The sequence below is a fragment of the Vidua macroura genome, chromosome 1, assembly GCF_024509145.1.
Source record: "Vidua macroura isolate BioBank_ID:100142 chromosome 1, ASM2450914v1, whole genome shotgun sequence".
NCBI lineage: Eukaryota > Metazoa > Chordata > Aves > Passeriformes > Viduidae > Vidua > Vidua macroura.
In genome coordinates this window covers 119,430,018-119,457,197 of record NC_071571.1, presented here as the reverse complement: position 1 = coordinate 119,457,197, position 27,180 = coordinate 119,430,018, and the positions used below count along the sequence as shown (strand labels likewise).

Sequence of the window (27,180 nt, the reverse complement as noted above, 5' to 3'; positions counted from 1 at the left end):
TATGACAAGACCTTTCAGCTGGAAAATAGTCAGAGCTGAAACTCAAAGTCTGAACCCATGGGATCACAGTTGGCTCAAGTTAATCTTAGGGCTGCCAGTAAAGGAGCAGTCCAAACTTTCACTGATTTTCTTTCTTACTATTATTTTTCCCCTTAGTTTTCAGCAAAATCAGCTTTCTAGTCTGACTCACTCCGCAACTGGCATCATTACTGATGCAATGGAAGTGGTGACATCACACCTTTTCAGCAGCAGTAAAGCCTTACATTGTTTGCAGCTCACCACAGAGCTGCACCTTAAGAAGGATATTGGGGCCAGAACACCATACAAGCATGAAGCACAAGTAAATTCTGTGGAAAATAGTATGAATAAGGAGAATTAAGACTCCTCTGGACTAGTCTGTGGCTAAAGGATATGCCAGTGTTTAACTATATATTAAACACATTGGAGGCCTCTGCTGCCAGCTTAATGGATATGTGATGTGACACAAGGTGCTGTTCCAGTTGAAATGTGCTCTTCCAATTCAATTTGTTCCAAGTTCCAACAAAACTTTGGCAGGTTACCTTTGCCCCAGCAGGATTAGTGCTGCAACAGGTATCGGCTGCCCACAAGGCCCCAACACTCTGTGGTTCTGGCCCAGCGCATTTCCTTTGCAGCCAGGATAAAAGCAGACAGGCAGCAGAAAATCCTCACCAAGCGCTCTGCTAATTTGACAGAAATGTAATCATGTGCCCACACCTGATCCAGATCAAATTTGTACTGCTGGGTGATGTGGCATGGCCCAGAGCCAGCGGTAACGATTGTGGAACCACAGCACTCGGCTAAGGCTTCTCCTGCAGAGGAATTACCCGTACAGGAGTCTGCACACACAGAGTGTGGCCTATCACTGTGGAAACAGCTTGTGCAGGCTCCCCCGAACATGCCCCGATCTGCACAAAGGAGACATAGTGTAACCCCTTGCCAAACCACCTTTCTTTCTATCCTCAGAGGCAGGGTGCTGGGTTAGCTTCTGACTGAGAGCATTAAGCACAGGAGAGGAAAAAAAAAAAAGGAAATTACATGTCTGAGGTTTTTCTTTCGGGCAAGTCTCTTATAAAAATAAAGGAGTGTACAAATGTCTTTGTTTCCCTGCCAACTTTTATAAGAACTAATTAAGACCAAGAAGAGCTTCATTTTCCTGTTTATTTCATAGAGAGAACAGCTAATGAATTTAACCTATTGATGATTTTGCAGCTGCCTGCTTTAATTTGCTTATGATTGGGAAACAAAAAGTTAGTGTAACAGCAAAGAGCTGCCAAAGCCGCTGAGCGGTCACTGGTGCGTGACCAGTGATCCAGCTGTGTGATCAAATTTCAATTAGGCAGCTGTGACAACAGAGCACGGGCTGTGCTTTCGAGCAAGAAAACAGTATTAAAATTAAGGCCACTGCTTTGTACTTGCTTATTTTCAAGTCGGCTGATTTTCCCATAATAAGGTCAATATAACTATAAAGGTAGAGACTGCTGGCATTTATGGAAATTATCCAGAATTCAATAAAGATTTTTATGATTGCTATAAACTCTACAAAATAATTTTTAACATCCTTTTGATTCTGAAGGTGAGATCCCAACCCTCTATAAATCAGTGACAGAACTCACAGTTGAGATTGACAGAAAATGAGCACCCAATAATTTGCAAGTCTTATTTATAAAATTTTCCATAAATTACTGTACATGACTGGGGAACCTTATGGGTCTTACTTACAATAAACTTTACAGTGTGGTTTTTGTTTTTTTTTTCCTAAAGTGATGGAGGGAGGATGATTCACTTCAGAGGAAGTGAGTTACTTCATTTTCTTGCTTTCCTTAAAAAACAGCTCTTCAAACTTTTACATGTTATTTCAAAATATTATTTCAAAACAATTTGCAAATATTAGCCAGGGATTCCCAAACCCTGGTATCCTAGCAGCAAACTACCTAAGCTACTTAAGAAGGCATGGGAACTACTGCTGCCCTGCTGCACCATCAGTCCCCCAGCCAAGGTTAACCCTGCATCAGCTTCTGCATTAAGCTTTTTACAGTTCTAACAACTGGAAATTAGACTATCAAATAACGGCTAACTCTCCAGATTTACACTGTTAATTTTATTCCAAAATTACAAATCTGAAGATGTGAAGCTTTTTGTGGGAGGCAGGGCGAAAGCCCTTATTAGAGCAAGTAGAAACTGGCCACTAGAACCTTTTGGTTGGAATGAAGCAGTATTATAAAGACTTACAGGGTGTGAATGTAATCTATGCCATAGAAGGGTTTCTGCAGAATGCATGTCAAATCCAAGCAGAACAGGATCCATATTATGTATTACTTGGTAACAGTCAGTATATGCTGCTACTGTTGGTTCACATCACAGTCTCCTTTGCTGGTGCCAGGCAATAGCAGATTTTCCTTTTCCTATTTCATTTGAAAGTCACATGAAATTTAAATTAATGTATCATTACAAACTGCATACAAAACAATATTTTTCCCTACATTTGATAAGTAGCAATTATGAATAAGTTTGCATGATGAACATTTGTTTATTTTTTCCAAGTAGTGTTTAGAAAGATCTATTTCATCAATTGTTTCCACAAATGGACATCCATGCATACAGACATGATAAAGTGACAAGAAAACAAAAATATAACTGAAAATTGAATTATAAAGCAATTTAAGCTTTGAATTTATTTACTGTTTGGGAGCATAGCTTCACACTGTACATTTTTTCCGCATCTTGCAATAAACCAGGCACTTGTAATGCAAATGGTATTGACTTGCAGTGTATTAGTATTAATTCTGACTCCTAACAAATTAAATTCTCCCATTATCTGGGAATTTATTATTTTGGCTACAGATGCAACGACATGTCATTTTCCCACAGATCATCTATTTCAAGATCACAGCAAGATAAGCAATCTTTCACCAAATTAAGCTTTTTGGGCCTGTTCTCAATTCTTCATAGTCTGCAGAAATATCAGCGTTTCTATTGGGGCTTTACATTCATTCTGTCTTTTAAGACAGGGCTTTCTACTTATTTTGTGTACTCAGAAGTTGGGTGTGTAAGTAAAACCTCCTGCATAGAACTAAGCAGACGTCATGGTTTTTCCTGGTTTTAGGTATTCTACAAAACACGCTGCCTTGCAGGTTTTGAACAATTTGCAGACTAGTACATTTGTTCAGATTTTATACATTTTAGCATGAAATTTCTTACTAAAGAATTATATTAAACATTCCAAGTCCAGGGTAAGATGAAACATTATAAAAGCTGCTTATTTTCTTAGGCCTATATTTGTATAAAAGTAGTCTACAAATTCCTAGTCATGTAATTTAATCTAGAAAACTGCTGACATGGTATTGACTTATGTAGATTTAACTGATGTTCTAACATGACTAGAGGGTGCTCTCCATAATCCCAGCTCAGCAAAGCATGTAAGAACACGCATAAAATTAAGTATATGCTTTGTACCACCAACACTTTATGCCAATTAACCCATATTTTCACCACAATTCCTGCTATGTCTATCTTGTATCATAAATATATTACATGAATATTAGACATATGTAATATATTCCATACATACATTACATATTGCTCTTATCTGTTATATATTTCAATATGTTACTCACATATTCCAATGAATATATTTCTGTGAGATTTTAAAACTAGATTTTCTAAAATGAACCACTTTTTGAATTTTATGGTATCTGAGTAACTCCTTACATAATGCTGATTTACACCATGTAGGTGAGTTTTTATGATACAGTTGAGGTGGTTGAATGTAGGCTGACTCCAAAAGGGGCACTCCCATTGCTAGTTACATATACCTGCACCTTGAACCAGCTGTGCTGTTTGGCTGGTCCCATGTTTTACGGGGGGCAAGGAAGGAGGGTGGGGCTAAAAGTAATTTTTTTCCAGTTTAACTCTCTTGGCTAACTCTAGAGGTGAGCATTAGTACTGAGGAGCAAACAGCCAGGAGAACTGAGATGGATGGGCATGGCCTCTCTGCACAGCAGGATCTAGTTTAGCATGAAGTGTATTAGCAAAATGTGTATTTTAAAAACACATTTCCAGTGTGCTTTACACCATTACAGCCTCTTTGCTTTACTGCACTACTCTCCACTTCCACACCCTGTCCCCCATTCAGCTTTTAAAACAGGAGACTTGTCTCTAATTAACTGCAAAGCTGCTTTTAAGAAATTGATGAAAAAATGTTCTCCTAATACTCAGACTCTCTTTTATCTGAACATAAAAGTTTATCAGAGCTAATCCTTTTAGCGTGCCCTTGTCTTACAAGAACAATTTTCTTTCATTTGGTCAGGACAAAAGAGTTCAGGAATTTCTGTAAACTAACCCTCCCATCACTTTGTTGCATTTTTGTTGACATATTGGCAATATTCCTTCCAGTTTTAATTGCATTAAGCACACAGAAATTTAGTGAGTCGTAAATGTGACAGGATTCCAGTTACCTTTTCGCAATTGTTAAAAACAAAAGGTCTAGCAAAGAACAAACCTAAATAAAAACAGAGCTAGTCTCTTGAAAGTAATGAAATATTCTCGTTGCATTTGCTCAGGTACTTAATGAGAAGACTGGCAGAATGACAGATGTTTTTCCAGACTTGCAGGAGAAGTCATGCTAATGCTAACCCTGACATATTCTCTTCTTCACAAAGAAATGTCAGGGCGCTACATGGCAGAAAATCAAGAGTAGCTTCAAATATTTAATCCTCACGCTTCTATTCCTAAATGGGATTACCTTCAACTGCTATAGGGTTTGATAGAAGAGCAGTTCCACCAATGAGCTGAAAAGGAAGAAAAAAGATGAAAATTCTGATTGATTTCTGAAGCAAGCTCAGATTTAATGGAGAAACTGAGGTAGTATGCTTAAGCATTTTTTTTAAAGGCAGAAAAAATAACTGCTTGGAATATAATGAAGTAATTTTATTTGAATACTAATTAGTATGCAGTTTTACTACTAATGTGATCCTCTGAATGAGATTGTTAATTCTAATAGTAGTTAATATTTATTTCAACTTAACTTCTTTGTGAGGGAATAATTGCATACAATAGCCCTTCAATAAAAATAAAATTGAATAGTAAAAAAGCCAAAATGCAAGAGGAATGTAGGTGTAAGAGAAAGACTGTAGGATCCTGTTTGTAGTCATCCAAATTATCAGAAGTGCAAATGCTGCAAGTTACTCCAACTCCCATTTCTGATTTGCTTCATACACCAAAGGGAGACTATTGCTAAACTGTCCTTTTGTTGCTAGAAATTTTTCATTAATTTTAGCATATACAAAAAAGCAACTAGTCTACATTTTCATACAAATAAGCTTCTGCAACAAGGGAGTGTGCTCATCTTTAATACAACCAGACATAAATGAAAATGTTCTTTGTCTGAAGAAATTCTAGTGTTATTGCCAGCACTGGTCCTATAAAAACCAGGACTAGTTAAAGCTCATGTTTGATTCTTTTTTAAACAAGAATTGCATTAGCTGCTTCTCCTGTGGGCTCATTTCACTACAGAACCTCCTGCAGAATTAATTCAGTGGAAAGCCCCTTCTGCCCTAGAAGATGGCAGGACCCCAAGAAAGGTCTAATTTTTGACTTATAAACAGCAAAATGCTTTCCTTTGATTTTTAACAACACAACACAATTACATTAATAAAACACTTGCTTCAGCTGGGTGGTAAGTGGCAACTTTAGCTCATTATTTCACTTCTGTCAGCATGTGATCATCTCAGTTTTAACATTACACAGCATCTTGAGTACATATCAATAGGCCAGTAAAGGTTCAGCTGTAACCTTTTGAACTTAATCATGAAGATTAAGGAATCTTTTGAACTTAAACATGACTTCCAAATCCAAAACTAATTCTAATCCATAATTATGGAGATTTTTTTAAAAAATAAAAGTCAAAATTGCTTTAGAAAATCCTTGAAAAGACTGTGCTAAAAATTGCACCTTCATGTAAAGAAATTTAGAAAGGATGTGCAATTTTAATGAGGTACTGAGGCATAAAACATAAAAAAATGCTATCAAACCAAATCAAAATAAATCATTAGATTTTCTAAAGATAGAATGGGAGATTGACGCTCTACAGTTTATCATGGAGGCTATCAGGTACAGTACACTGAGTGGCATGCTAAGAAATTATTCATCTGGTGAATGTGCAATGAATTTGCTACATCTGTTCATAGGGGTTCAAACCCACCTCCATTACCAACATAAAAAGCTGTGAATTTTCAGATTCTAATAACACCATTACACTTGTAAGCTGCACCTCGGAGACTGCACCTGGGGTTCTCATATCCTCCCACTCTGATATTAAAAATATTCTACACATCAGCTGTTATTATTCATGTAAAAATGACACAAAGAGAAGCCTTCTCCACAAGCTTATGCTGACACCAACGCCCTTAGTCATTTAAACTGTAGTGTGAGGATTTTTGTCCAGGTAAATTTAATCATCAGAACTCCAGTGGCTGAGACCAGTTAAGCTGTGTGCACTTTAGCTAAAGCTTTTTAGAAGTGCATTTAGAAAGAAATATTCCCAATGATATCTTAGGTAGAATTAGAAAAAGCTGGCTTTGAACCCATATTAAATTTGTGATCGTCTGTAGCTGTGTTTAGAACTGACTTCTGCTAGTCAGTTTCCACAGTCAGTCCTGTTCCTGAAGGCTACAACTTGTCAGTAAAACTCCAGTCTTAAATTAAGCATAGAGGATGATTCTTGGGGCTGGAAGCAAATTAAAACATGAAATGGTCTGGGATCACTCTTTAATTTTCTGTTCCAGCTTGCTGGTTTTTGTGTAGAATTGGTACATATTTTTTAGCCACTGTCAGTTTAGTGAAACTGAAGTTATTACAAACATTGAAAATATTCTGAACAGGTTTCAATATAATATTTAAAATACCAGAAACTGAAGCAAAAGCAAACAAGCAGTCTGCCCAGACAAGTCAAACCAACTTTATCTACCTCTCCAGCAGAGTGACAAAACCTGTAGCTAATGGGAACACAGCACATGTGATTCAGCTTGTCTTTGCTGATGCCATCCTTCTCCACAGCCCACCCTGACACTGCCATAAACACCATCACACATCCCACTTCATCTGATTGACTTCCCAGACACTAACTGAAGCACACTTAAATTAGGGGAAAGGTTATGCCATGTTCCTTCCTTTCAGTAAAGAGAAAGGCAACTTCAAAGAACAACTTGAAGGGCCTGCTGTCTTTCCCTTAATTATTGACTATGAATTAGCCTTAGGCAACTACTCTCCAGGTTAAGCCTCTAAAGTCAGGAATGATGAACCTGGGCCATAGAAAAGATAAAGCTACTGCAATACGGGTGCAAAAAGTGACTGTAAAACGTTCCCAGAGGAGTTAGCATGAGTTGACAGGATATACTAAATACCATTCTTCAGATCTCTTCCAGGTCTTAGACTAACTCATTCATGGAATTTTTACTGCTGAGCTGTTTTGAGAGCATGCTTATTAAAATTGCAGATGACAGAGAGCCAGGGAAGTCTGGAAGTATATTGAAGGACAGGACTAGTATTCAATCTTGAACAACCAAAAAAATGGGTTGAGGAAACCACCATACACTCAGGTGAAGGCAAGTGCAAGTTATCACAGTCAGGAAGAATGAATACACTGAGAGGATGATGCAAAGTTCTGCAGAAAATATCCAGTGTGCAGGGGATGTCAAACTAAAGAGGAGACAAGAATGTTGTATTGCCCAACAATGCAAAGGAGCCCAATGCAGACCCAGGGCAAGGCAGAAGGAAGGAACACACCAAAGAGGGAGAGAAGTACATTTCAGCTGAGCTGCCAGATGTCTGAAATTCCTATGGAAATGTACAGTATTCAGTCAGACAATAACTCTGGGTAGAAAAAAAAAGTACTATCTGATCATGTGCCAAAGACATGCCAAAAACAATGTCTACAAATGCAGTGACTCGGGATGTAACAAACAAAGACACTTTTTACTTGTCTGCAGAATAACCCTGATTTTTAGACCACATAACTTCTTCAGGTAAGAAGAAAAGCTAAAGTGTCTTGTGCTTGTTTTGATCATGTACCTGTACAAATAAATATTTCCTCTGTTCTCAGGATGTTTTCAAAATACAAGCACATCATGCCTTTGAGGATCCTTATTTTCCATTTTGTACAGAGGACATGGGAAAAGCATCCTCTTCTGTTCAGACTGTTCAGTTCTGCTAGTGTTAGCTGGGTGTGCCCCAGAGAGGCACTCTGTGCCGTGCAATTAATCCTGCAGAATGTCTTGCTGGAGTACCTGTGTGATTTCATCTTCCTTTTACTGTAACCAGGAAACTAAACTAACTCTGATTTTGTGATCTTCCATCTCTCCAGTTTCACAAGTGCTGTTCTTTGTGATAAATTCGGCCATCAGTAATGCTTCTTCCTTGCTAGACAGCACCCTGAAAATAGTAATGATGTGTAAATGACACATCATTAATGCAAATGTGAAAAGAAATACTGAAACATTATTAATGCTCCCTAAATTTGAATATTCTAATTAATAGCTGTATCTGCCATGATAAAGAATTCACAAGACACAGGGCTTACATGGCTGAACTATGGCACCTCATAATATCCTTTGATGCATTTAAGACATGCACCACCATGATACTCACAGAACTCCATGGCTGAAATTTAATTCAAACAAAATGCTCCGAATAAATACTTTGGAGTTGTTTAACCTCTATGACAAAAATCAATAAAACCATCTTTCCTTTCCTATAAGCTCTTACTGCATGGCAAGTGAAGACAACAGACAGAATTGGCAGAATGTAAGTCACAGAATATGCATTCTTTTTGCAACAAACGTATTTAGGCTGAAAATATGTGACTTACCCCATAATTTTAAGGCTTTGTCTGTCATCCTGAGGTAAGATTGGGGGTTGGAACTAGGTGATATTTAGGGTCCCTTCCAACCCAAACCATTCTATGAGTCTCTAAGAGTCTTTCTTGTAAATTCACTCAAGAAATCAACATTGGGCTAATATTAATAACTTCTGTATTTATTAAAAAATAGCAATTTGTGTCCTGAGAACATCACACTTATGGAAACAGTCACTGCCTGGAAAATCTATGCTTACTTCATAATAATGTATTTCAGATTCCCTAAAGGTGTTTAGGTAACATTAATTAGATATCAAAGATAATCTGAGGGGCAACACTGGATATGTTATTTAAGGCTATTCTGTGTTAGACTGAAAATTAAAGTGTCCTTAAAGAACTAATTTCAAATAATCAGATGGTAAGTATGCTGATAGGAACCATAAAACACACTATCAATAATCTTCACTTATAGTTTGACCATATAGGATTGCAATATACACTACTTATATTGTGAAAGTAAGAATATACTTTTTTCCCCCCTAAAAAACATGACATATTTTTGATGAATTGAATTTCAGATTGACTAGAATAAAAATCCATCCTACCTGAGTACAGAAGACAAATTCTTTATCAGTAGAACAAAAAGAACAAAAAGTAATTTTGAAAACTTATTAGGAGAGGAAAATCCTGGCACCAGTGAAGCTGGTGGAGTTCTATCAGTAACTCAAATGCACTGCTGATTTAATGTAAGCAGGCCAAATATGAGTAAACTGTCAAAGAATGCAGAAGAAAACCTGACATGTCTTAATTACTGGGGAAAAAAAAGAGAGTATGTTACTTTACTTTGAACTACCATGTGCTTATTGTATCTTGAAATGTTGCATGCATGCATTATAAAATCATACTGAGAATGCTTGTGAGATTTTAATTTTTTAAAAAAGGGGAAAAACAGCTGAAAAAAGCTCTTAAGACACGGAAGCTGATCCAGTGTCCTCCTCATGTGTCCATATGTTCTTTTGGCTATCCATGAGACAAGGCGGGATTACAGCTCTGCAAAAGAATGAGGTGCATTTGTTAACTTCACAGCTCAAGGTGAAATGGCCATCAGTCCACATCTATAAAACAACTTGCTTCTAGAACTAGCTCAAACAGATGAAAATCCTCCATACAAGCCACCTATTCTTTCCAAATGAGTTCCTCCAAAGCTGTGTCATTGCCTATAAATAACAACTATCATGTGAAATCTAAACCTTTCTGCCTGTAAGCAAGCACTGAGAAGAACAATGTATTATGCAAAATTAAATCATATGAATCATTTTGCAAAATATGATTTTTAAGTGGGTACAGGCACTTCATATATTATTCAAAGAACAGAAACATTCCCTTACCTGTCATGCTATATTTAGGATTTTTTTATGATGGAGAAATAAAAGAGATGAAAGGATGGGGGAAAAAAAAGCAGTTCCAGAGAGACAAAGGGAGGCTTAGTCCTAAAAAGAAAAAAAAAAAAAAAGCAAAGCTTATTTCTAGGTGTCCCAGCTAATATGATGTACATAGCTATGGACTAGTAGATCACGTCATGGATTATTCCTTTTCTCCCTTAAAGTGCAATTCTTGGAATTGTGTGGTTTGCAGGAACCTAATTTTTTATGTTACCAAAAATTATATGGTTTTACCTCTTTGTCTTGCAAAAATCCCACCTCTCCTCACTCTAATAATGAACCACAAGGGCTCCAATGCAAATACAAACTCCCCAGTGTATTGCATTTGATGGATGATGCATTTTGAAACAAAACTATCTTTCCATGTCTGATTTTCAAGCAGCTGCCCAAGCTAGGTGTTCAAGGCCAGGCTGCACTGACCGGTGCTCAGCCTCCCGCAGGAGCAGCCAGAGAATCCACATCTGGCCCTGGTGACAGCACAGCCCCGAGGGCTGCTCGCCCAGTGTCAGGGCACAGCCTGTGGGATGGGGAATGGGGACTGATGGACACAGAATATCCTGAGTTGGAAGGGATCATCATAGTCCATTCCTGTCCCTGCGCATCAGGACCATCCACAAGAGTCACCATGTGGCTGAGAGCATTGTTGAAACACTTCTTGAACTGTCAGGCTGGTGATCACTGTGACCACTTCCCTGGGGAGCCTGTTCCAGTGCCCAGCCACCCTCTGGGTGAAAAACCTTATTCCATTACCTGACCTAAACCTCTCCTGACACAACCTCATGCCATCCTCTTGGGGATGACATGTTATGACACGGGGGTACTGAGTCAAACCCCCACTTACCACCTTTCTGGCCCAGGGACTCCAAGAACCCTTGGGTCTCAACCAAGCAGCGTTGTACCTCAGGTACTGTGTCCAGTTTTGGGCCCCTCAATTCAGGAAGGGTATTGGAAAACTGGAGCAAGTCCGCAGAAGGGCAATGGAGTGGCTCAAGAGTCTGGAGCACAAATCTTAGGAGGAGCTGGGGGTGTTTAGCCCCTTGGGAGAGAAGGAGGCTCAGGGGTGACATTATAGCCCTCAACGGCTTCCTCAAATGAGGCTGTAGCCAGACGGGGGTCGGTCTCTTCTTCCAGACAACTAGCAACAGGCTGAAAGGACATAGTCTTAAGCTGCTTGGACATTAGGAAGAATTTCTTCACAGAAAGGGTGACTGGATACTGGAATGGGCTGCCCAGGGAGGCGGTGAAGTCACGGCCCTTGGAAGTGTTTAAGGAAAGACCGGATGCGGCACTCTGTGCCATGGTCTAGTTGACACGGTGATGTTCGCTCACAGCTTGGACTCGATGCCCTCTCAGGCCTTTCCCAGGCCAACCCGCTCCGTGCCGCCGCGGCTCTGAAAGGAGGGAGGGAAGGAAGGAGGGCGGTGCCGCCCCCCGCCCCTGCGAAGGCGCGAGGGGGAGGGGGCAGGGCGCATGCGCGCGGCGCGCGAGGCCCGCCGAGCCGCCCCTGCCTGGTGCGCGCGGACGGGGAGAGTGTGGGCAGCGGTGACGTTATGACGCCGCTCTGCGCGTGTCGCCAGCCGCGCGACCCACGCACGGTCGGCCGGGCTCGTGCCTGCTCCTCCAGCCGGGCCGCCGCGCGCGGGCGGGGCGGAGGCGCCATCCTCCCTCCTCCTCCTCCTCCTCCTCCTCCTCCTTCTCTCCGTTCTCCTCCTCCTCCCCCTCCTCCCCGGGTCCCCTCTCTGACGGCCCGGCCCCTTCCCCTCGGCAGAGCGGCGCCTCCTCCTCCTCCCGCTCCCGGCTGTGCCGGACAATAGGGGCGAGCGCGGCGCGTGTCTCCCCCAGCGCGGCCCCCGGCCCTCCATGCGCGGCGCCGGGCAGCGGGGCTGACAGCGGCTCCCGCCGGCGGCAGCGCGCCTGAGGGAGGGAGCGGCGGCGGCCGCGGGCTGCGGGCCGGGACTCGCCGCCCCGGGCGCTGACAGAGCCGTCCCGCTCCGCCGCCTCCCCCTCGCTCCCGCCGGCGGCTCCCGCCGGGCTTTGGCGGCGGCGAAGCACAAAGGCGCGGGGCCCGGCGCGGCCCGGCCCGGCCCCCCGGGGGGCGCGGGGGCGGCGAGGAGGCGCCGGGCCCCCGCGGGGCTTCGCCGCCGGTCCTTCCCCGCTGCGGCGAGCGCTGCGCGGGCAGGTGCGGCGGGCGAGGCCGCTGCCCCGCGGCGGGCCGGCGCACGGAGGCTTCGTCAATGGAAGTATGTTACCAGCTGCCCGTGCTGCCGCTGGACAGGCCGGTGCCGCAGCACGTCCTCAGCCGCAGAGGGGCCATCAGCTTCAGCTCCAGCTCCGCGCTCTTCGGCTGCCCCAACCCCCGGCAGCTCTCTCAGGTAGGCACTGCCGCTGGGCCCGCCGCCCTTGTCCGCCTGCCCCCGAATACCGGCGCGGTGGCGAGAAAATGCAGCATTTAATATTTTTATGACTAGTTGTTGCCGAGGTTATCTATTTAGCATCGCTTGCGATGCGAGCGGTGAGCTCCGTGGGGTTTATTTCTACAGCCAGTGGGTTATTTTTTTTTTTTTTTTCCTCCTGTAATTTTTAAGCTAGGACTGTTTTTTAACTCTTTTATTAGCTTGGGCTTTCTTTGAAGGGTCCAAATTTCCTATGGGGTTGCCAAAAGCTGCAGCGACTTTACTGAAACGGTGAACATGCATTGCAGTGTTTTATTTGGGATGCTCTGCTTTTTCTCCCTCCAACTATTGAGGCTTGGCAATTTGTCTAGAAGGAGACAAAGATCCTTGGCTTTTTCGTTTCCACGGTATTGCTCCCAGCCCATATTACATCAGTCACAATGTGAACTGTACTGTATTTTGTTTCATCTGATCGTGTTGGCAATACTGTGAAAAAGGTCATTATAACTATCAAGACAAAAGGCAGGTTTTTCTTGTGAACACTGCCCTGAATTTCTGGATGTGCGTTAGTATGGTTTCCCAGCACCCAGTGATAAAATTATATTCTGGCGGAAGTCTCTGGAGAAAATCTGGAATTATGGTGGAAAGCATATGTTTTGGTGGAGTCAGCCCGTTTTGGCTTCGAGGGATTTCCTATGTCGAGATTGAAAGGTCTGTTTAAGTGCTGTGAAATATGTTGTCCTTACAAAAGATGTTGTCTTTGCATGTGTAATGGTAATTTTTTGTTCTGTACGTTTTCGGTGTATGTTATTAAGTTATTCTACTTCTTTTTTTCATGACTTGCTGTGCTACACATACGTCTTTGTAGAAAGTACAGAGCTGCCAGTTGCTTTTGGCTTCTTCCTCTGTTTGGTAGCAGTGGAGCTCTGTGTGTGAGCATTAGGCACATGTATGTTTGGACACGAAAAATCAACAAAATACTGTGCTAATGACCAGGAAGTTGCATGCATGTGGAAATAATTATTAGCAAGCAGATGAAGATGAACATATGTTGACAATGCTTCCTTCTCTAATATAAATGTAATAATTGACAGAAAACTTTGGTTTTATGGCAAATTATTTTCCATGGCAAAATTAACTTTTATGGCAAATTAATTTTTGTAGCAGCTGGGTTAGGATCTTTTCTATTTGTACTGCGTGTTCTGAGCTGTACTTGGTGATGGTGACTTTTCCATATGTGTAAGTTATCCTGAAAGTCCAACCTAATATAGCGCACTTCATTTTGTGCAGATAGAGAAGAGTCTCCTTTGTTTCAAGCATGTGTTGTTTTCTGAAAAGGAATAGGCAAAATGGTCAAGGTGATACATTGTATTCCTTTCGGTATGGTCTCCAGAACAGGTGATGCATGAAGTGTACACAAGCTTACCGAATTACATCTGGTATTGACATTTAAAGTGCTTTTTTTTCCTCTAACTTTCAAGCTTCTCAATGGATTCCTTATTTTCTGACCAGTATGCTGCAGATATATTAGTGAGCTCAAAGAAGAGGTACTTGAATAACTTGTAAAAAGGGAAACTATGTGCTTGACCAAGTAGTATTTATTTTGTCTGCATAAACCAACAAGTAACTAAGTTAATGCATTAATGAAAAGGAATTAGGATATTTAAGTGAGGAAGCCTTTGCTGTTATCCAACCTCTGATTAGCTTTACCTTTTTTTCCTCTTTCCCTGAAGTCTCCTGCAAACAATAGGATGTGAGTAGGTCTACCAGACCTGCAATCACAGGTTGGTGTAAATGATGGACTAATCAGTGAGATTAGTGATTCTGTGTAACTTGTGAATGTAGCTTCACCTTACAAGTCTTTTTTAAGTCATTCCAGTTTCATTCCTGTCCAAAGAGAGCTGAACCCTTAGCAGTTTGTCATTTTTAGTCTTCTGATCCAGCTAGCTTTGAGCAATAGGAGTAACACTGGAGATGCGTACCCAAGAAGCTGGTATGTACAGCCAGCATTTTACAACTAACATGCATTTAGCAGATGTTCTTGAAAAATGTAAGGTCTTGAAAATTACATTCCCATTTAGAGTTTAAAAGTGACATGATTGAGACATAAGATGTTTTAGGCTTATCCTTCCAGCAAGAAGGTATTTTATATAGGAAACTACATGAGATAAATGTACACTACATTAGACATATCATTTAATTGGACAGTCCTAAGCAGGCAAATATTTATCTCTTAATTTATTGAGTAGAATTTCAATTTTGTTGAAGTTCCTCTGCATGGGTTCAAAATGGGCTGTATGTTCCTTTTTTACAGCTTAAATAAAGTGGTGCTGGAAATGACCTCGAGGATTCTGGTCTACTCCTCTCAGCCCTAGGAAGGATAAATTGTACTTACAGCATTATTGGCGGATGTTTGTCTAATCTGTTTGCTTAATCTATTTTTTAAGATAGCCTTATGAGATGCAGTGAGTTGACATAACTCATTGTTCCTGAAGGTTAAAAGCCCTGACATTGGGCACGTGTTATTACTGCCTGCTCTGTGCCATCTCTGATGCTTGTCAGGTGTTTGCTCATTCAGTTCACTAAAACAGCAGAAAGTTAACACAAGCAGGAAACTTGGTAGCTTCCTGCCATCACTTTGAATAAAACAGGTTTATTGAAGTTTGTCAGAACTGATTTAAAGGAAAAGATGGTACCACTAGGCTTTTGGAAGTCATAAAAGCTTTAAATAATAGAAATTAACTCAATCTCACTAATCAACTCTTCTTAATAATGCTTAACTGTTCTTGTCATAAAACAATTATTTCTTAATACTGAAAGTCTTCCTTGTGGTGATTTGCACCTTTTGCTATATGTAGTAAATGCAGAGAAAGGCTTATTCTTTTTTCCTTGTAGTTTTCTTTTATGTATAAATTATTTCCCTCTAGTCTTAATTTTTGTTAATTTCAAAGTCTTTACAATAAAAATAATAAAGGTAACATCTAGAGGTTGTTTGTGATATTTATTGTTCAGGTACAGTCAGGTAAAAAGCTGCTGTTATATGGGTATATACAAATGTTTCCATTAATAATCATCTTTAAATATGAAATAATTTAAGTGCTTATGTTAAAAGCTGTTTTTAAGGGCATTTGAATGTGTAAGTGTTGAAATTACCAGGACAATTTCACATTGACGAGATTTGAGTTTAGGTTCACTGTGAGACCAGGAGGATGTTAGCTAGTACCTTGGATCATACATTCAGGATGTTCATTTCATATATTACAAAATCATATTTTTCAAATTAAAGCTGAGCTTTCAGAGAAGAATTTTTGATTTATTGCCTCATCTAGTTTTTAACTTGGGTTGTTAAAAGCAGTAAAAAAGTTTATAGAACTGTACTTACTTAGTGTGAAAATTCTTAGTCTCCGTTTTTATGAATAAGGGTTTGTAATGAAAACCACTTCACAAACATAGCTGCAAGCTACGTTTAGATTGTCCTGTGTTGCACTCCCCCTCGCCCCATCTTGAATTGACAAACATATCACAAATGAGTAAGAAAACTTTGGCCTAACCTGCTGTCTTTGACTCATTTCCTTCTCTCTACTTTGTAACTGGTTCTGCAGTCTCTTCAGTTCCTCCAAAAATGGCATCAATGGTATCTAGTAGCAGTGTCTGAATAGAAGTAAAGATCTAGCTTTAGATCTGTCTAGCTAAAGATCTGTCTTTAAATGATGATGATAAAGAAAAGATGTCTCCTAATGATGAAATTGCATGAAGAGGGAATGGAGCAAATAATAGAAGACTCCGTTTGAATCTCAGAAATGTAGGCACCATCTCCACCTGAAGTACCAAGTACTTCTGTGTACCAGGCAGTATCATGTCCTGCTACCTGGTATTTGATAGCCAGCTTCATGACCCTTCTTCATTGCATCTCCATTTCATGCATTTAAGCAATGTAGTGTCAGACTTGGTGACTCTCGTACCTGAACAATAGATTGTAGATCATGCATATGGAATCCTAGATTTGACTTGGGGGATGACATGGGGGAAAAAGTCACTAAGAGCAACTAGAAATATACTGCATTGGTTGATTCTTAAATGAAAGGTGTATCCTTCCTCTTTCCCACCATTAGCAAAGTGCTGAGGCCACCTTTTCTGTGTATTTCTTCTTGTCATTGTCATCTGTTGTGATCCAAACACGTTTCACTTTGCACGTAGCATGGTAAGTTAAAAGATGCAGTTGAGAGGTGTATTTATGTGGTCTGGACATAGACATTTGTCTTTAATCCCATGGTTGCACCTTTTTGCTGAGAGAAGTGTTGTCATGACCTATTTTTTCCCTTGCAGCTGCTCATTTCTACTCCTGCGTCTTTCTCCTAGTTGTGTCAACTTTTTCTTTTTTTTTTTCTTTTTTTTTCTTTTTTTTTCTTTTTTTTTTCTTTTTTTTTTCTTTTTTTTTCTTTTTTTTTTCTTTTTTTTTTCTTTTTTTTTTTTTTTTTTTTTTTGATCAGGTTATTTTTCAGCCATGGCTGACTCATAGTACAGTATCATAAATGATTGTGACTGTTAGTAAGGAGGAAGCAGCACACCGCAATGCTAGACTAGGAGTAACAAGCAGTGGAGCAGGAGAAGGAGTGCCTTACATTGTCCCTCCTACTGAATGTGAAACCTTGCCCTAAACCCCTTTCTTTTCTCATCCACTATTTTTCATAACTTTTCTTCTATACCTTTGTAATCCTCTTCATCAGTGCTTCTCAATTGCTGGCTCTTTCATTAGACTTCTCCTGCCATTTCCTGTATCTCTACTGCATGAATAATTAACAAGTTAAAATAATGAAATAATTTTCATGTTGTGATTCCTAGCCTCTGGAATTAATTCTGTATTGCTGCTCTGCTTGCCATTCCCTTCATCTTGTATTTATTGTGTCTGGTTGCTGAGATTGCATCTATTCATATGAGAGGGAGAGACTGACGCTGACTCTATGCACAGCACAGACAAGTTCTGATTGAGGCTTTCATACACTACAGTAATTTTATGTGGCAGTTCATTTTTAAAATGCCCTGAGTTTTGTGACCAATTAACTTTTTCATATGTTCTAGTGTAAAGCAACATTGGTACTTCATTCAGCAAAAAGGTCATAGCACCTTCTTTCATGGCCTATAATTGTCTATTATAGATCTAAACAGAATAATATTTTAAAGTTCCCATTAATTAGATTGTCTTAAATCACCAGAAGTCAATTCTTTGTCTAGATTGTGTAATAGTATGTTCTGTGCTTTGAACCTCAATTTTTAGATGCTATCTTTAAAGAGAATTTGATTTGAAAAGAGAGATTATAGCTATGTGCCCAAGTTGGGAAATACTGAATTTTAACCATAAATCAATTTTACAAGAAGTCAGCATTAGTATATATATATTCAATATTCTATATGAACTAATTATGTAGTAATAGCAGGCAAATACAGGTTGTTGGAATTTGGAGTGTTTTCTGTGGGATGTCTGTTTCACAGCTTTCCTGAAAAAAATCCCTATTTGCTAGGTAAGTGTGTTTTTCTAGGTTGCTTGAGAAAAGCAACAGTGTCCAAACTCAGTTAATTCTGAGTCAATAAGCTCAGTTTTGAGTTAATAACATATCATAAAAATAATGTAATTTTTTGGACACGTCTGTTCTACAGTTTTGGCCTGTCAAAAACAATGCTGAGGACATCTGCATTGTGAATCTTTATTTCTTTGGTTCTTCTATTTTTGAAAAGCCTACAGTGGGAAAAAATGCTGGTAATAGAATGGTGATTTGTTAGAACAGTTTTTTATCTTGTCAATGACCATTGGCTTCTTGTTTTCTTATGTTTCCCTCATCACTTGGTATCTGCAACTTTTCACTGGTTTTATGCTAAATTTGTAAATTTCTACACTAACTCAGTAATTTTCTTGCATTGAAGATCTCAAATTCATGACTGCATTTCCAAGTCATGCCAGGTTATGGCTCGCATATGTGAAACACCTTTTGGATTGGACTAAACCTGTTGTATTTGCTTTTGTTCACTGCACCTGCATGGGAATAATGAGTAATTTGACAGCTCAAAGTAGTTTGATGGTTTGCCCTTTTTTTTTTTTTTTTTTTTTTGTATTTATCCCAGAAATGTGGAACCAGAGTAGCTTGGTTGTTCTTTACTGTGTAAATATTTGTTAACACGTGTCAATATTTTCCTCATGTGAATTTATGCAATTGTGTGTCTAAGATACAAATTCATGTACCTTATGATTGAAGGAATGTAGTGTGTTTTATTAGAATGTCTTTTCTTTGTAAATGAAGGTGTGAAGATGGACATGCTAAAAATTGGAATCTTGGTAGTCATATTACGTAAAGCATTTACTGCAAATCATCATTTGTGTGTATTCACAGCTGAATGAAATGTTCAGCTGTGCTTGAAAAAAGTCTTTTATATAGGCAAGCACAAATACATGGTGTGGACATGCACATGCATGTAGGGTCTCACAAGAAGCATGTGTCTGGGATCAGGAATTGAATACAGACTTCTCAAGTTCTAGTTCAGAGTTATGCACAGAATCCTCACTGGAAACCTTGAAAGAGTTTGAGTTTCATCAGATTTGAATTTTTCTTCAGTTTGTTCTGATTATGTCATTAACAAGTAACTGCAGTGTAAATAACCACCCTGTGTAATCCAGCAAGGCAGCCTGCCAAAGAAAAAATGTCTTATTATAAAAATGCAGTTACGAGAAACTAGATTTAGGGGTTAGTTGGAGTGTTGTTTATTTATATGTTTGTTGTATTGTAAGGAATTTGTAGCCAAATATTTTGTTTTCTTTCTGGTTGAAAATAAATTTGTGGCTGTTATCTTGCCTTCCCTGCCCTCCTCCCTTCCATACCCTGAGAATTTTTTACTTCTGTTACGGCAGCCTGACTCCTGTTTTCCTCCCACTTCCCCCCTCTTTGTACACCTTTGATATGGCAATCTGATTTATTATCTTCCTGACCACACTCCCACAATAATTATAATTAGAGATTCCTGGAGTCTGCTTTTTATCTCAAGGTAGAGGGTGAATTCTTTTCTCAGCTCGTAGCTGAAGTTGTGAAGGAGCCAAGGTTTACAGCAGGCCTTGCTCCACTGCCTGCATGAGCATCAGAAAGAGTATGCAGCAATGAGACTAATAAAGAAAGGTCTGTATTAGTATAATATTTTACTATTTCTTCCTCTCCTATCTGCCAGATGAGATATGTGGAAAGACACTGTTTTATTTACCAGTCATAGGGATTTTTTTCCTGTTTCTCCCCCCATGACAGACATAGCTGGAGGCTACTCTGACTAATAAAACTGGATATTTAATACATGTGAAATACAGCCTGTTGCCCCCTTTAGGGCAAGGGGTCAATTCTATCCCAAGGGGTAAAGAAAACCAAAGGAAAATATACAGAAACCTATTCCAAGGCTGTGAAGGAAAAAGTTACAATGGGAACTCTGAGACTTCAGTACTTGGATCAGCCTTAGAACAGAAAGGATTTAGAAACTTTGTGTGAAATTTCTGTCTGATGTGATGGGTCTTAGTTTTCTTAAGAATGGAGGTACATGCTGTGTTGGGATGATGGCAAGCAAGTAATTTCCTGAGGGACTCAGTTATATCTAGATCAGAAAAAGTTAACACTCTCACAAAAAATAATTTGAATATAATAGACTGTTAGCGGAGGAACCATAGCTGTCATGGCAGGAGTGGCACTGGCCTGTGTTACATCTTGCTTTGTGTTTGTAGCTAATACATCCCATATATTGATGCTGCAGTTGATCACATGCAGAGGAGGAGGTTTTAGGTTTAGTCAGGCATGAACTTGCACTTCCATTTTCTTAAACTTTCCAGTAAAGTTCATGTGCCGCAGTAATCTCCTGAAGTGTGTATGTGTGGCAGGGGTGTGTGTCTTATCAGTAGTGCCTTGTCTTCTGTTTTGCAATGGGAAAGTCCTGTAACCAGTTTTCAAAAAGCCTGTAACACTTAAATTTCCGTGATTATTACCTGTGGAATTTTAGACTTCAGCTGCCATAATTGAGCTTTTTCAGGTATTGGGAAAAAAAAAAATCTGTAGTTTTTTTATAGCTGCAAACATAGTGTGAAACTGATAAATAATAAATGTCTATATGAGGATAGTAAAGGTCATGTTTTTCTGATGTTCTTATTTATTATGAGATCTAGACTGTACATTTGTTATGGAGTTCTGCCATTGCTCTGTTTCTTCTGTTGTAAAGTCTGAGCTACATTTCTTTTAACATGGTAATAATAGGAATTTCTGCACTTTCCACTTAATTTAAACAATATATTTAATAAGCCTGTCCAATCTTGTTTTCATTTGGACAAAATATTGATTTTGTCCAAATGAAAACAAAAAAAACTGATTTTTGTCCAGATAAAACAGTATTTAGCTCAGAAATTGGCAGATGAAATGGTAAAGCTTTATTGCCTGAATTAAAACCAAAAAATAATCTTGAGTTTTTAACCTTGAGAAGCTCAGAATGTCCCAAATACTAAAAAATTTGTTGTCACCTCAATATTTTTTCCTTCTCCTTTCAAAAAGGATAATGGTTGTCCTCTGCATCTAGTCCCTCTGCTTATATCTTTGTCACTTCAGATTATTGCGGGAGTTTTGCAACCTACCAGAAGTGAAGACTAGAAATCAAACCTAGCAAATTGCAGGTACTAAATTTCTGAAGTTTTGTGTTGGGCTTTTACTTTGTGATCTGTATTGACTTTCAGGTTCTTCTAAGGAGGAGAAAGGCTTCATCTCCACAAGGGTGTTGAATGGTCGAAGCTATGGTTACCTTGTGTTATTTCTTTTCCCTGTGATATTGTGATGTTATTTTTGCCATGCCCTTCCATCTTAGGTTCAGACCTGAAGGGATTTTTTTGTTTGTTTTAATTAAAGGCCTTTGGTTAAAATTCTCCACCTATCACCTTTTGATACAATAGACTGTAAGCGAAATAATCAGCTGTGCACTACAAGGCTAATCCATTTTCATGAGTTTTTTAGGAAAGATGATTTGAAAGGATTAGACAAGGAGCTATTATTCATGATTGACTGAATAAATAGGAAAGACAATTAAGACTAATGAAGTTTAAGACATTTCTCATCATTCTTAATATTGTTGTATTTATGAGACCATGGGAAGGAAGCTACATGCTGAAAAAATATGGTTGTATTGGAAGCAATTTGTAAGTCAGGAGATCAAATTTTTCTGTTATGCTGAGTGTGAGTGACAGGGTCTGGTTAAGGTGGGAGAAGAGAAAGGTCAGTAAGGCTAAAAAATACATCTTTAGCTTGTTTCTTGGTGTAATAATACATGTTACAGAAGGTTTGTGTTTCTGACACTCCTGAAATTAAGATTGTTAAAGTTAAGTACAATGATTTTTGTGTATAATGTGTAATGAAAAACAGAAGGGCAGTTTTTTTATATTCTGCCTTGACACGTTGTAATGCTGTGCTTGGTGCTTGGAGAGGCTTTGTGGTTGATGATTATTGTTGACAGGAGCCATAGTTTTTATTACTAATATTATTTTAAATGGAAATTCTTTTTCAGGTATGAGTTTTATTTAGTGTCTGCAGTCATAGTTCCAAGGTGCTTTTGGTGTTAAATGTAAGCAGTATTGCTTGCACAGTAATTGCTTTTAGCTGCCTATCTTTACTCCTGCTCTAGTGCTGACAGTTGCACTCCTCTGACCCTGTGGAAAGCTGGTTTGCTGAGCTGCAGCAGCAGAAAGCCCTTTAATTTTTGTAGCAGTAATTTTCTGCTCATTTGTCTCTCCCTGGTTTTCTTGCAGGATCTGAGGAGTGTTGGCGCAAGGGAAGGAGCAGGGATATGGAGGCAGAGGCCACCCAGTGTGTGTGGCAACACTGACTCAAGTTGTTTCCATTGTAGTTGGAGGAATGTTCAGAACGGCTGAACTGTGTGGAATTGTTTCACTTTGCTGGCAAACGAGAGTGGGCTGATTAATTCTGTGGTGGTATTCAAATTAAGTAATGCGCTGTATTCAGGTATTTAGTATTTCCCAAGAAGCATTGTGCACCCTGTGTCTTTTGTATGTTACTATTCACACATCTTCAAAATCTGTAATTTCATCTTTATTAGGTGAGTCCATGGTTCTGGATGTTTCAGGTATTAGATAGACTTGGCTTGATAGAACATTTTAAAAGGACTATTGATAATTTTTGAATAAATGCTTGATTAAGTACATATAGTCAAAAAATCTGTATTTTTTTTATCTGTAAAACATCCAATTTCAAAATCTGAGTTGACTTCAAAATATGAAAATTTTTGGTTTTCTTGTCTGTATGAGTAGTGATTTAGAAATAATGTACAAATGAAAGGTTGTTTTCCTGTGAAACTGAAAGTGTCTTTCCTCTGAATATTTTTAATGAAAAGTAGCTATGGTTGCTACAGTTTATAAATGAAGTGTGTGAGAACATGAGGCTCAGTCCTGTCATTTGTCTTTGGAGAATTGCTTAGCATACTTAAAAGGCCTGCTAGTGTGTGTTTGTATGTGGGAGTGAGTGTGTATATATAAATATATACATATGAAAATAAATATATAGATATATATGAAAAGGTAGTAACTGAATAAGGATATGGTGGGTGCTGCATAGATTCAGAAAAGAGTAAAAACCAGTAATCATTGTAGCGTTTTCTTCCATGTTGTCCTGTCTCCATCAAGTCATGAGACAAAATAATATCCTAAAGCTAACAATTTTGGTAATATTTGTTGCTTTTAGTTGATCTTTCGAAGTAAGAAATTTTTACGTATTAGATTGCTAGCCTTTATCATTTATGGTGAGGTTTTAGAAGCTTTTAATCAGAATGACACATTAGTTTTACAGTTTGGAGTGTTTCAGGATGATGTCACTGTTGGGATTCTTCCTCTTAGTCCTTTTGGTTTTCCTGTTTCTAGGTTACATGTTGATAGATATCTCCTTCAAGCTCTGTAGAACTTGCCCTGAAGCATGTCTTAGGCCAAGGACAGTCATACCATAATAGCTGTTCTTTATGTTACTGAGTTGCCAAGTCAAACAAATCTGGATTGACTGTGTACATGTGTGCACAGTTGTTCAGCCATCCATTTCTGCTGAATTTAGTAGAGCACACAGTATGCTGATTATGTTGATTGGCAGAATTATTTTGAATCGTGTCCTGAAGTGCATTCAGTCCTGTGGAGGTATTTGTGTGTGGGCTCATTAGGGGCCTGTGGGGAACTCAACCCCTGGCCTAGGAGTAGCGTCTTGAGCAAGTTGGGATGTCACGTGCCATCTGCCCAGAGTAGCACCAGGAGAGCATTCCTGGGAACTGTCAACATACAGGAGATAAGATAGGCCATACTGCTGATATGTTGCTGGATTATGATAGAGGAGAAGAAGCTGCAGTAGTAAATGTATTGGCTTCTATTTCATGCATGCTGGCATTTGAGAAGAGAATGGATCAGTAGCAGATGATGGCTCCGCAGTTAAAGTAAAACTTGAGGATGGAAAAGGTGATGTGCATGGCTGTCCTTTCTTAGTAGCTCTTCATCTTTGCTGTAGAAGATACCTCATGAAGGTTATGCCTGAAATCTCCTTTGTAGTACTTGTGAGGATTAACAAAAGGCATTATGAGAGATGTGCCACCAGTGCCTTTTGGGGTTTGTTCCTCTTGGGAGAAGGTGAAGATCAGATAATTGTGTGATGTGCATGATAGCAGAATTGTAGTCCTGCATGAGATTGTTGTGAAAACAGTGTGATTTTGTTGAATGCACACATTAATCCACATTTGTTTCATCCATTGTATCTTCTCCCCTCTGCTGCCTGCTTTGTAGCATTACTTTCTTCATGTTTGTACATGGTGGCTTAAGCCCAGATACAGCTTCTGTAAAACCTTCCGTGAAAGTTTTAGGTGTCTTTATAAGGCCTGGTGCTTCACTTCACTCTAAAAAGTGCCAATGAAAATGTTTGGTAAATAAAGAAGATGGACCTATTTTGAAAGTATAGCTTATTTGTTAAAGTAATATGTAAAAAGGTTTTAAGCAGGTCTCTGCTCTTTGGGGCTTCCACTGATCAGTGCTTTGGAAAACAGGAGAAGTGGCTCAGGAAGAAAAAGCTGTGAGCTTTTAAGTCTTCCATGGACACCTAGGTGTATGTATGTTGTCATGTAATGGTGGTGTATGCTTTCATTCCCGCTTCTTGTGACCTGATATTCTTTGCATGTGGATATGGGCTGTGCCGCTAATTCTCTGCAGGGAATGAAAAAAAAAGATTCCATGCAGAGTATGGCAGCGCCTACACAATAGAGGCCTCCAGTGAGGCAGTAGTTGCTGAGTTACAGTTTCCAACACTGAGCTTGCTTCTCAGTTGCTTCTTCAGTGCCTCTGTATTAGTGTTTTCATCGGTGTTGAAACCATACAGTAGCCTCTAGCACTTTCAGAGAGAGCAGTGTGACAGATTTTACTCTTCCGTTCTATTGGTCTTTTAAGTCTCTCTTGGGTCCACACAAGGATGTGAACAGCTTCACATGTGTCTGGTCCATGGTGTTTTCTCATAGGTGCTGTTATTATCTGTGCCTCCAGTCTGGACCCCCTGTGCTGCGGCCTTTTCTTGAATTCCAGCAGATCCAGGACTGCTGACTGCATGCAGCTGGGATAAAGGGGCTGTATTTGAGGTGTGCTTAGCGCATAATTCACCAGCAGCTTCAGCAGTCCTGCTTCTGGATGGCAGGCTGACTTCGGGTGGATGCAGGTGTGAGAACTGTACTCTAACTGTGGAGTGACAGGATCTTTCAGAGTGTGGTTGTTAAAGTGCTCAGTAATTTGGGAGGAGGGGTAGTTTTTTCTTAGGGTTGAAGTGACTTGAAAAAGCAAGGGCACAGGGAAAGAGAGAGAATCCTGGTTTTGGAAGTGGGCCTCATTCTGAAAGTTCAGATGGAGACTTTGTTTACAGTTTCTGTTTTCTGAAACCATACTTTTTCTTTGACTGCTGTCTCAACATCAGAATTAACTGGTAAAGAGTACAGGTCTGAAATAGCTTACAAAGGGAGACTGTGAAAATGTGATTTTGTCCTTAGTCCACAGATTAGCGATTGGAAAGGGTTTGGTAAAAGCACCAGGGCAATGATATCCTGAGGAAACTTCTGATATGGGCTAATTAGACCCATAACAAACTGAAATAATTTGAAGTCAAGTTTCATCCTTGACCTGGGAAAACTTATTTATTTGCAAAAAGGGAATTAATGTAATATCCTGTCATTGCAGTACTTTATTGGTACCTTCCTTTTTTTTTTTTTTTTAATATTCAATCCTAGGCATCCTGCAGGTTTTCACTGTTTTGAGTCCATGGTCCTACATTTTCTGTTTCAGGAAAATGAAACATATTAGTGAAAATTCTATGGTACATTCAAGAATGTAATGTTTGGGTTAAACAAAGATGGGAGATTTGCAGTTTGCTAGGCAGATGAAATGGTTGTGTAGTTAAAATAGATAATTATTAAAATAGATAACTATTAAAATAGATAATTATTAAAATAGATAATTAGTGAAGTGATTATGTTCTTTAGTTTTCTAGTATGCAGGTCTAAACTTATGTATCCAAATTTTTTTTCAGTTTGCATTTCTGAACTAGCTAGTTATTCATACTTGGCTAAAATGTGCATGGGTTGCATTTTAAATCTTTCTCAGTACTGTTCTGAAAAATAATGCTACAGTAAAATTAGAAGTCAAAGTACTGTTAAACCTCTGCTCTATGGCTGAGAAACAAAGCTTGTGGGTGAGATAAGGGACTTAGTTTTCTTGGCCCTAAAAGCAGAGACCTCTCATGTCCTGTGTGATCTGGTTGAAAGGTGCTGCTGAAATGTCCGCCTACTTCAGCATCTCTGTTCCAACCTCAGCTGTGCAGAGACACAGAAGTGCATCCTTTCACTTAGATGTTTTTGGAGTCTCTCCTCTTTCATAAGTTCCCTTTCCATGTCTTAATGGCTCTCCTCTACACTATTTTGTCTACCATAGAAAATGGCAGTTCTGTTCCTATACTTTTGAGGGGAAGAGGGACTCATGCTTAGGGAATAAGGGTCTGGTTAGTCTGTAATCCTTCATGCTGCTGTTTGAGATGGAAAAAGTTTGAGAATGAATGCAAATACTTCGGGGTCTGAGGATGTAAACAGGGGGCCCAGAACCAGTAATACAGAATTACTGGTGCAGTTACTGCAAGAGGCATTAGTGCTGGCCTCTTTGGTGTTGCTTTCACTTTTAACTGCAGTGTATGGCTTTTTCACTGAATGATATGAATGTGTTTAGGCTTATTTGTGAAAAGTTGCTCTGTTAGATGCGGACATGTCCTTGATGATAGCTTTTTCATGCTGTATCTCCAAGATTTCTTAAGCCTCAAGCAGCAATCATGGGTTATTCTGATTATTGGGAATGTTTTTTGTTATGGAGAGCAATATGATGTCTTCTTTTTCTGTTTTAGACTAGAAAGCA

The 27,180-nt window shown here is 39.4% G+C and overlaps 2 protein-coding genes across 15 annotated transcripts in view; one reads left to right on the top strand and one right to left on the bottom strand.

Moving 5' to 3' along the window:
• DNAJC5B (DnaJ heat shock protein family (Hsp40) member C5 beta) overlaps positions 1-11,479 on the bottom strand; it is a 58,869-nt gene extending 47,390 nt beyond the window's left edge. For 5 of the 11 annotated variants that reach the window (XR_008439960.1, XR_008439959.1, XM_053994295.1 and 2 more), the window contains exons 1-6: positions 11,156-11,479; positions 10,261-10,362; positions 9,778-9,922; positions 8,304-8,448; positions 4,763-4,808; positions 2,251-2,423 (exon numbers count right to left, since the gene is read on the bottom strand). The gene's annotated coding sequence lies outside the window, so the exon portion shown is untranslated. Of the gene's footprint in view, positions 1-2,250; positions 2,424-4,762; positions 4,809-8,088; positions 8,449-9,477; positions 9,559-9,777; positions 9,923-10,260; positions 10,363-11,155 lie in introns of those variants that run through there. The other 6 variants (XM_053994286.1, XM_053994305.1, XM_053994323.1 and 3 more) reach the window with 6 other exon arrangements.
• Positions 11,480-12,498: 1,019 nt separating this feature from the next.
• Positions 12,499-27,180, top strand: part of PDE7A (phosphodiesterase 7A) — a 74,683-nt gene continuing 60,001 nt past the window's right edge. For 3 of the 4 annotated variants that reach the window (XM_053974566.1, XM_053974558.1, XM_053974550.1), the window contains exon 1: positions 12,499-12,686. In XM_053974566.1, coding sequence (XP_053830541.1) covers positions 12,549-12,686 — 138 coding nt within the window. In that variant the 5' untranslated portion in view covers positions 12,499-12,548. Of the gene's footprint in view, positions 12,687-24,008; positions 24,211-27,180 lie in introns of those variants that run through there. The other variant, XM_053974574.1, reaches the window with a different exon arrangement.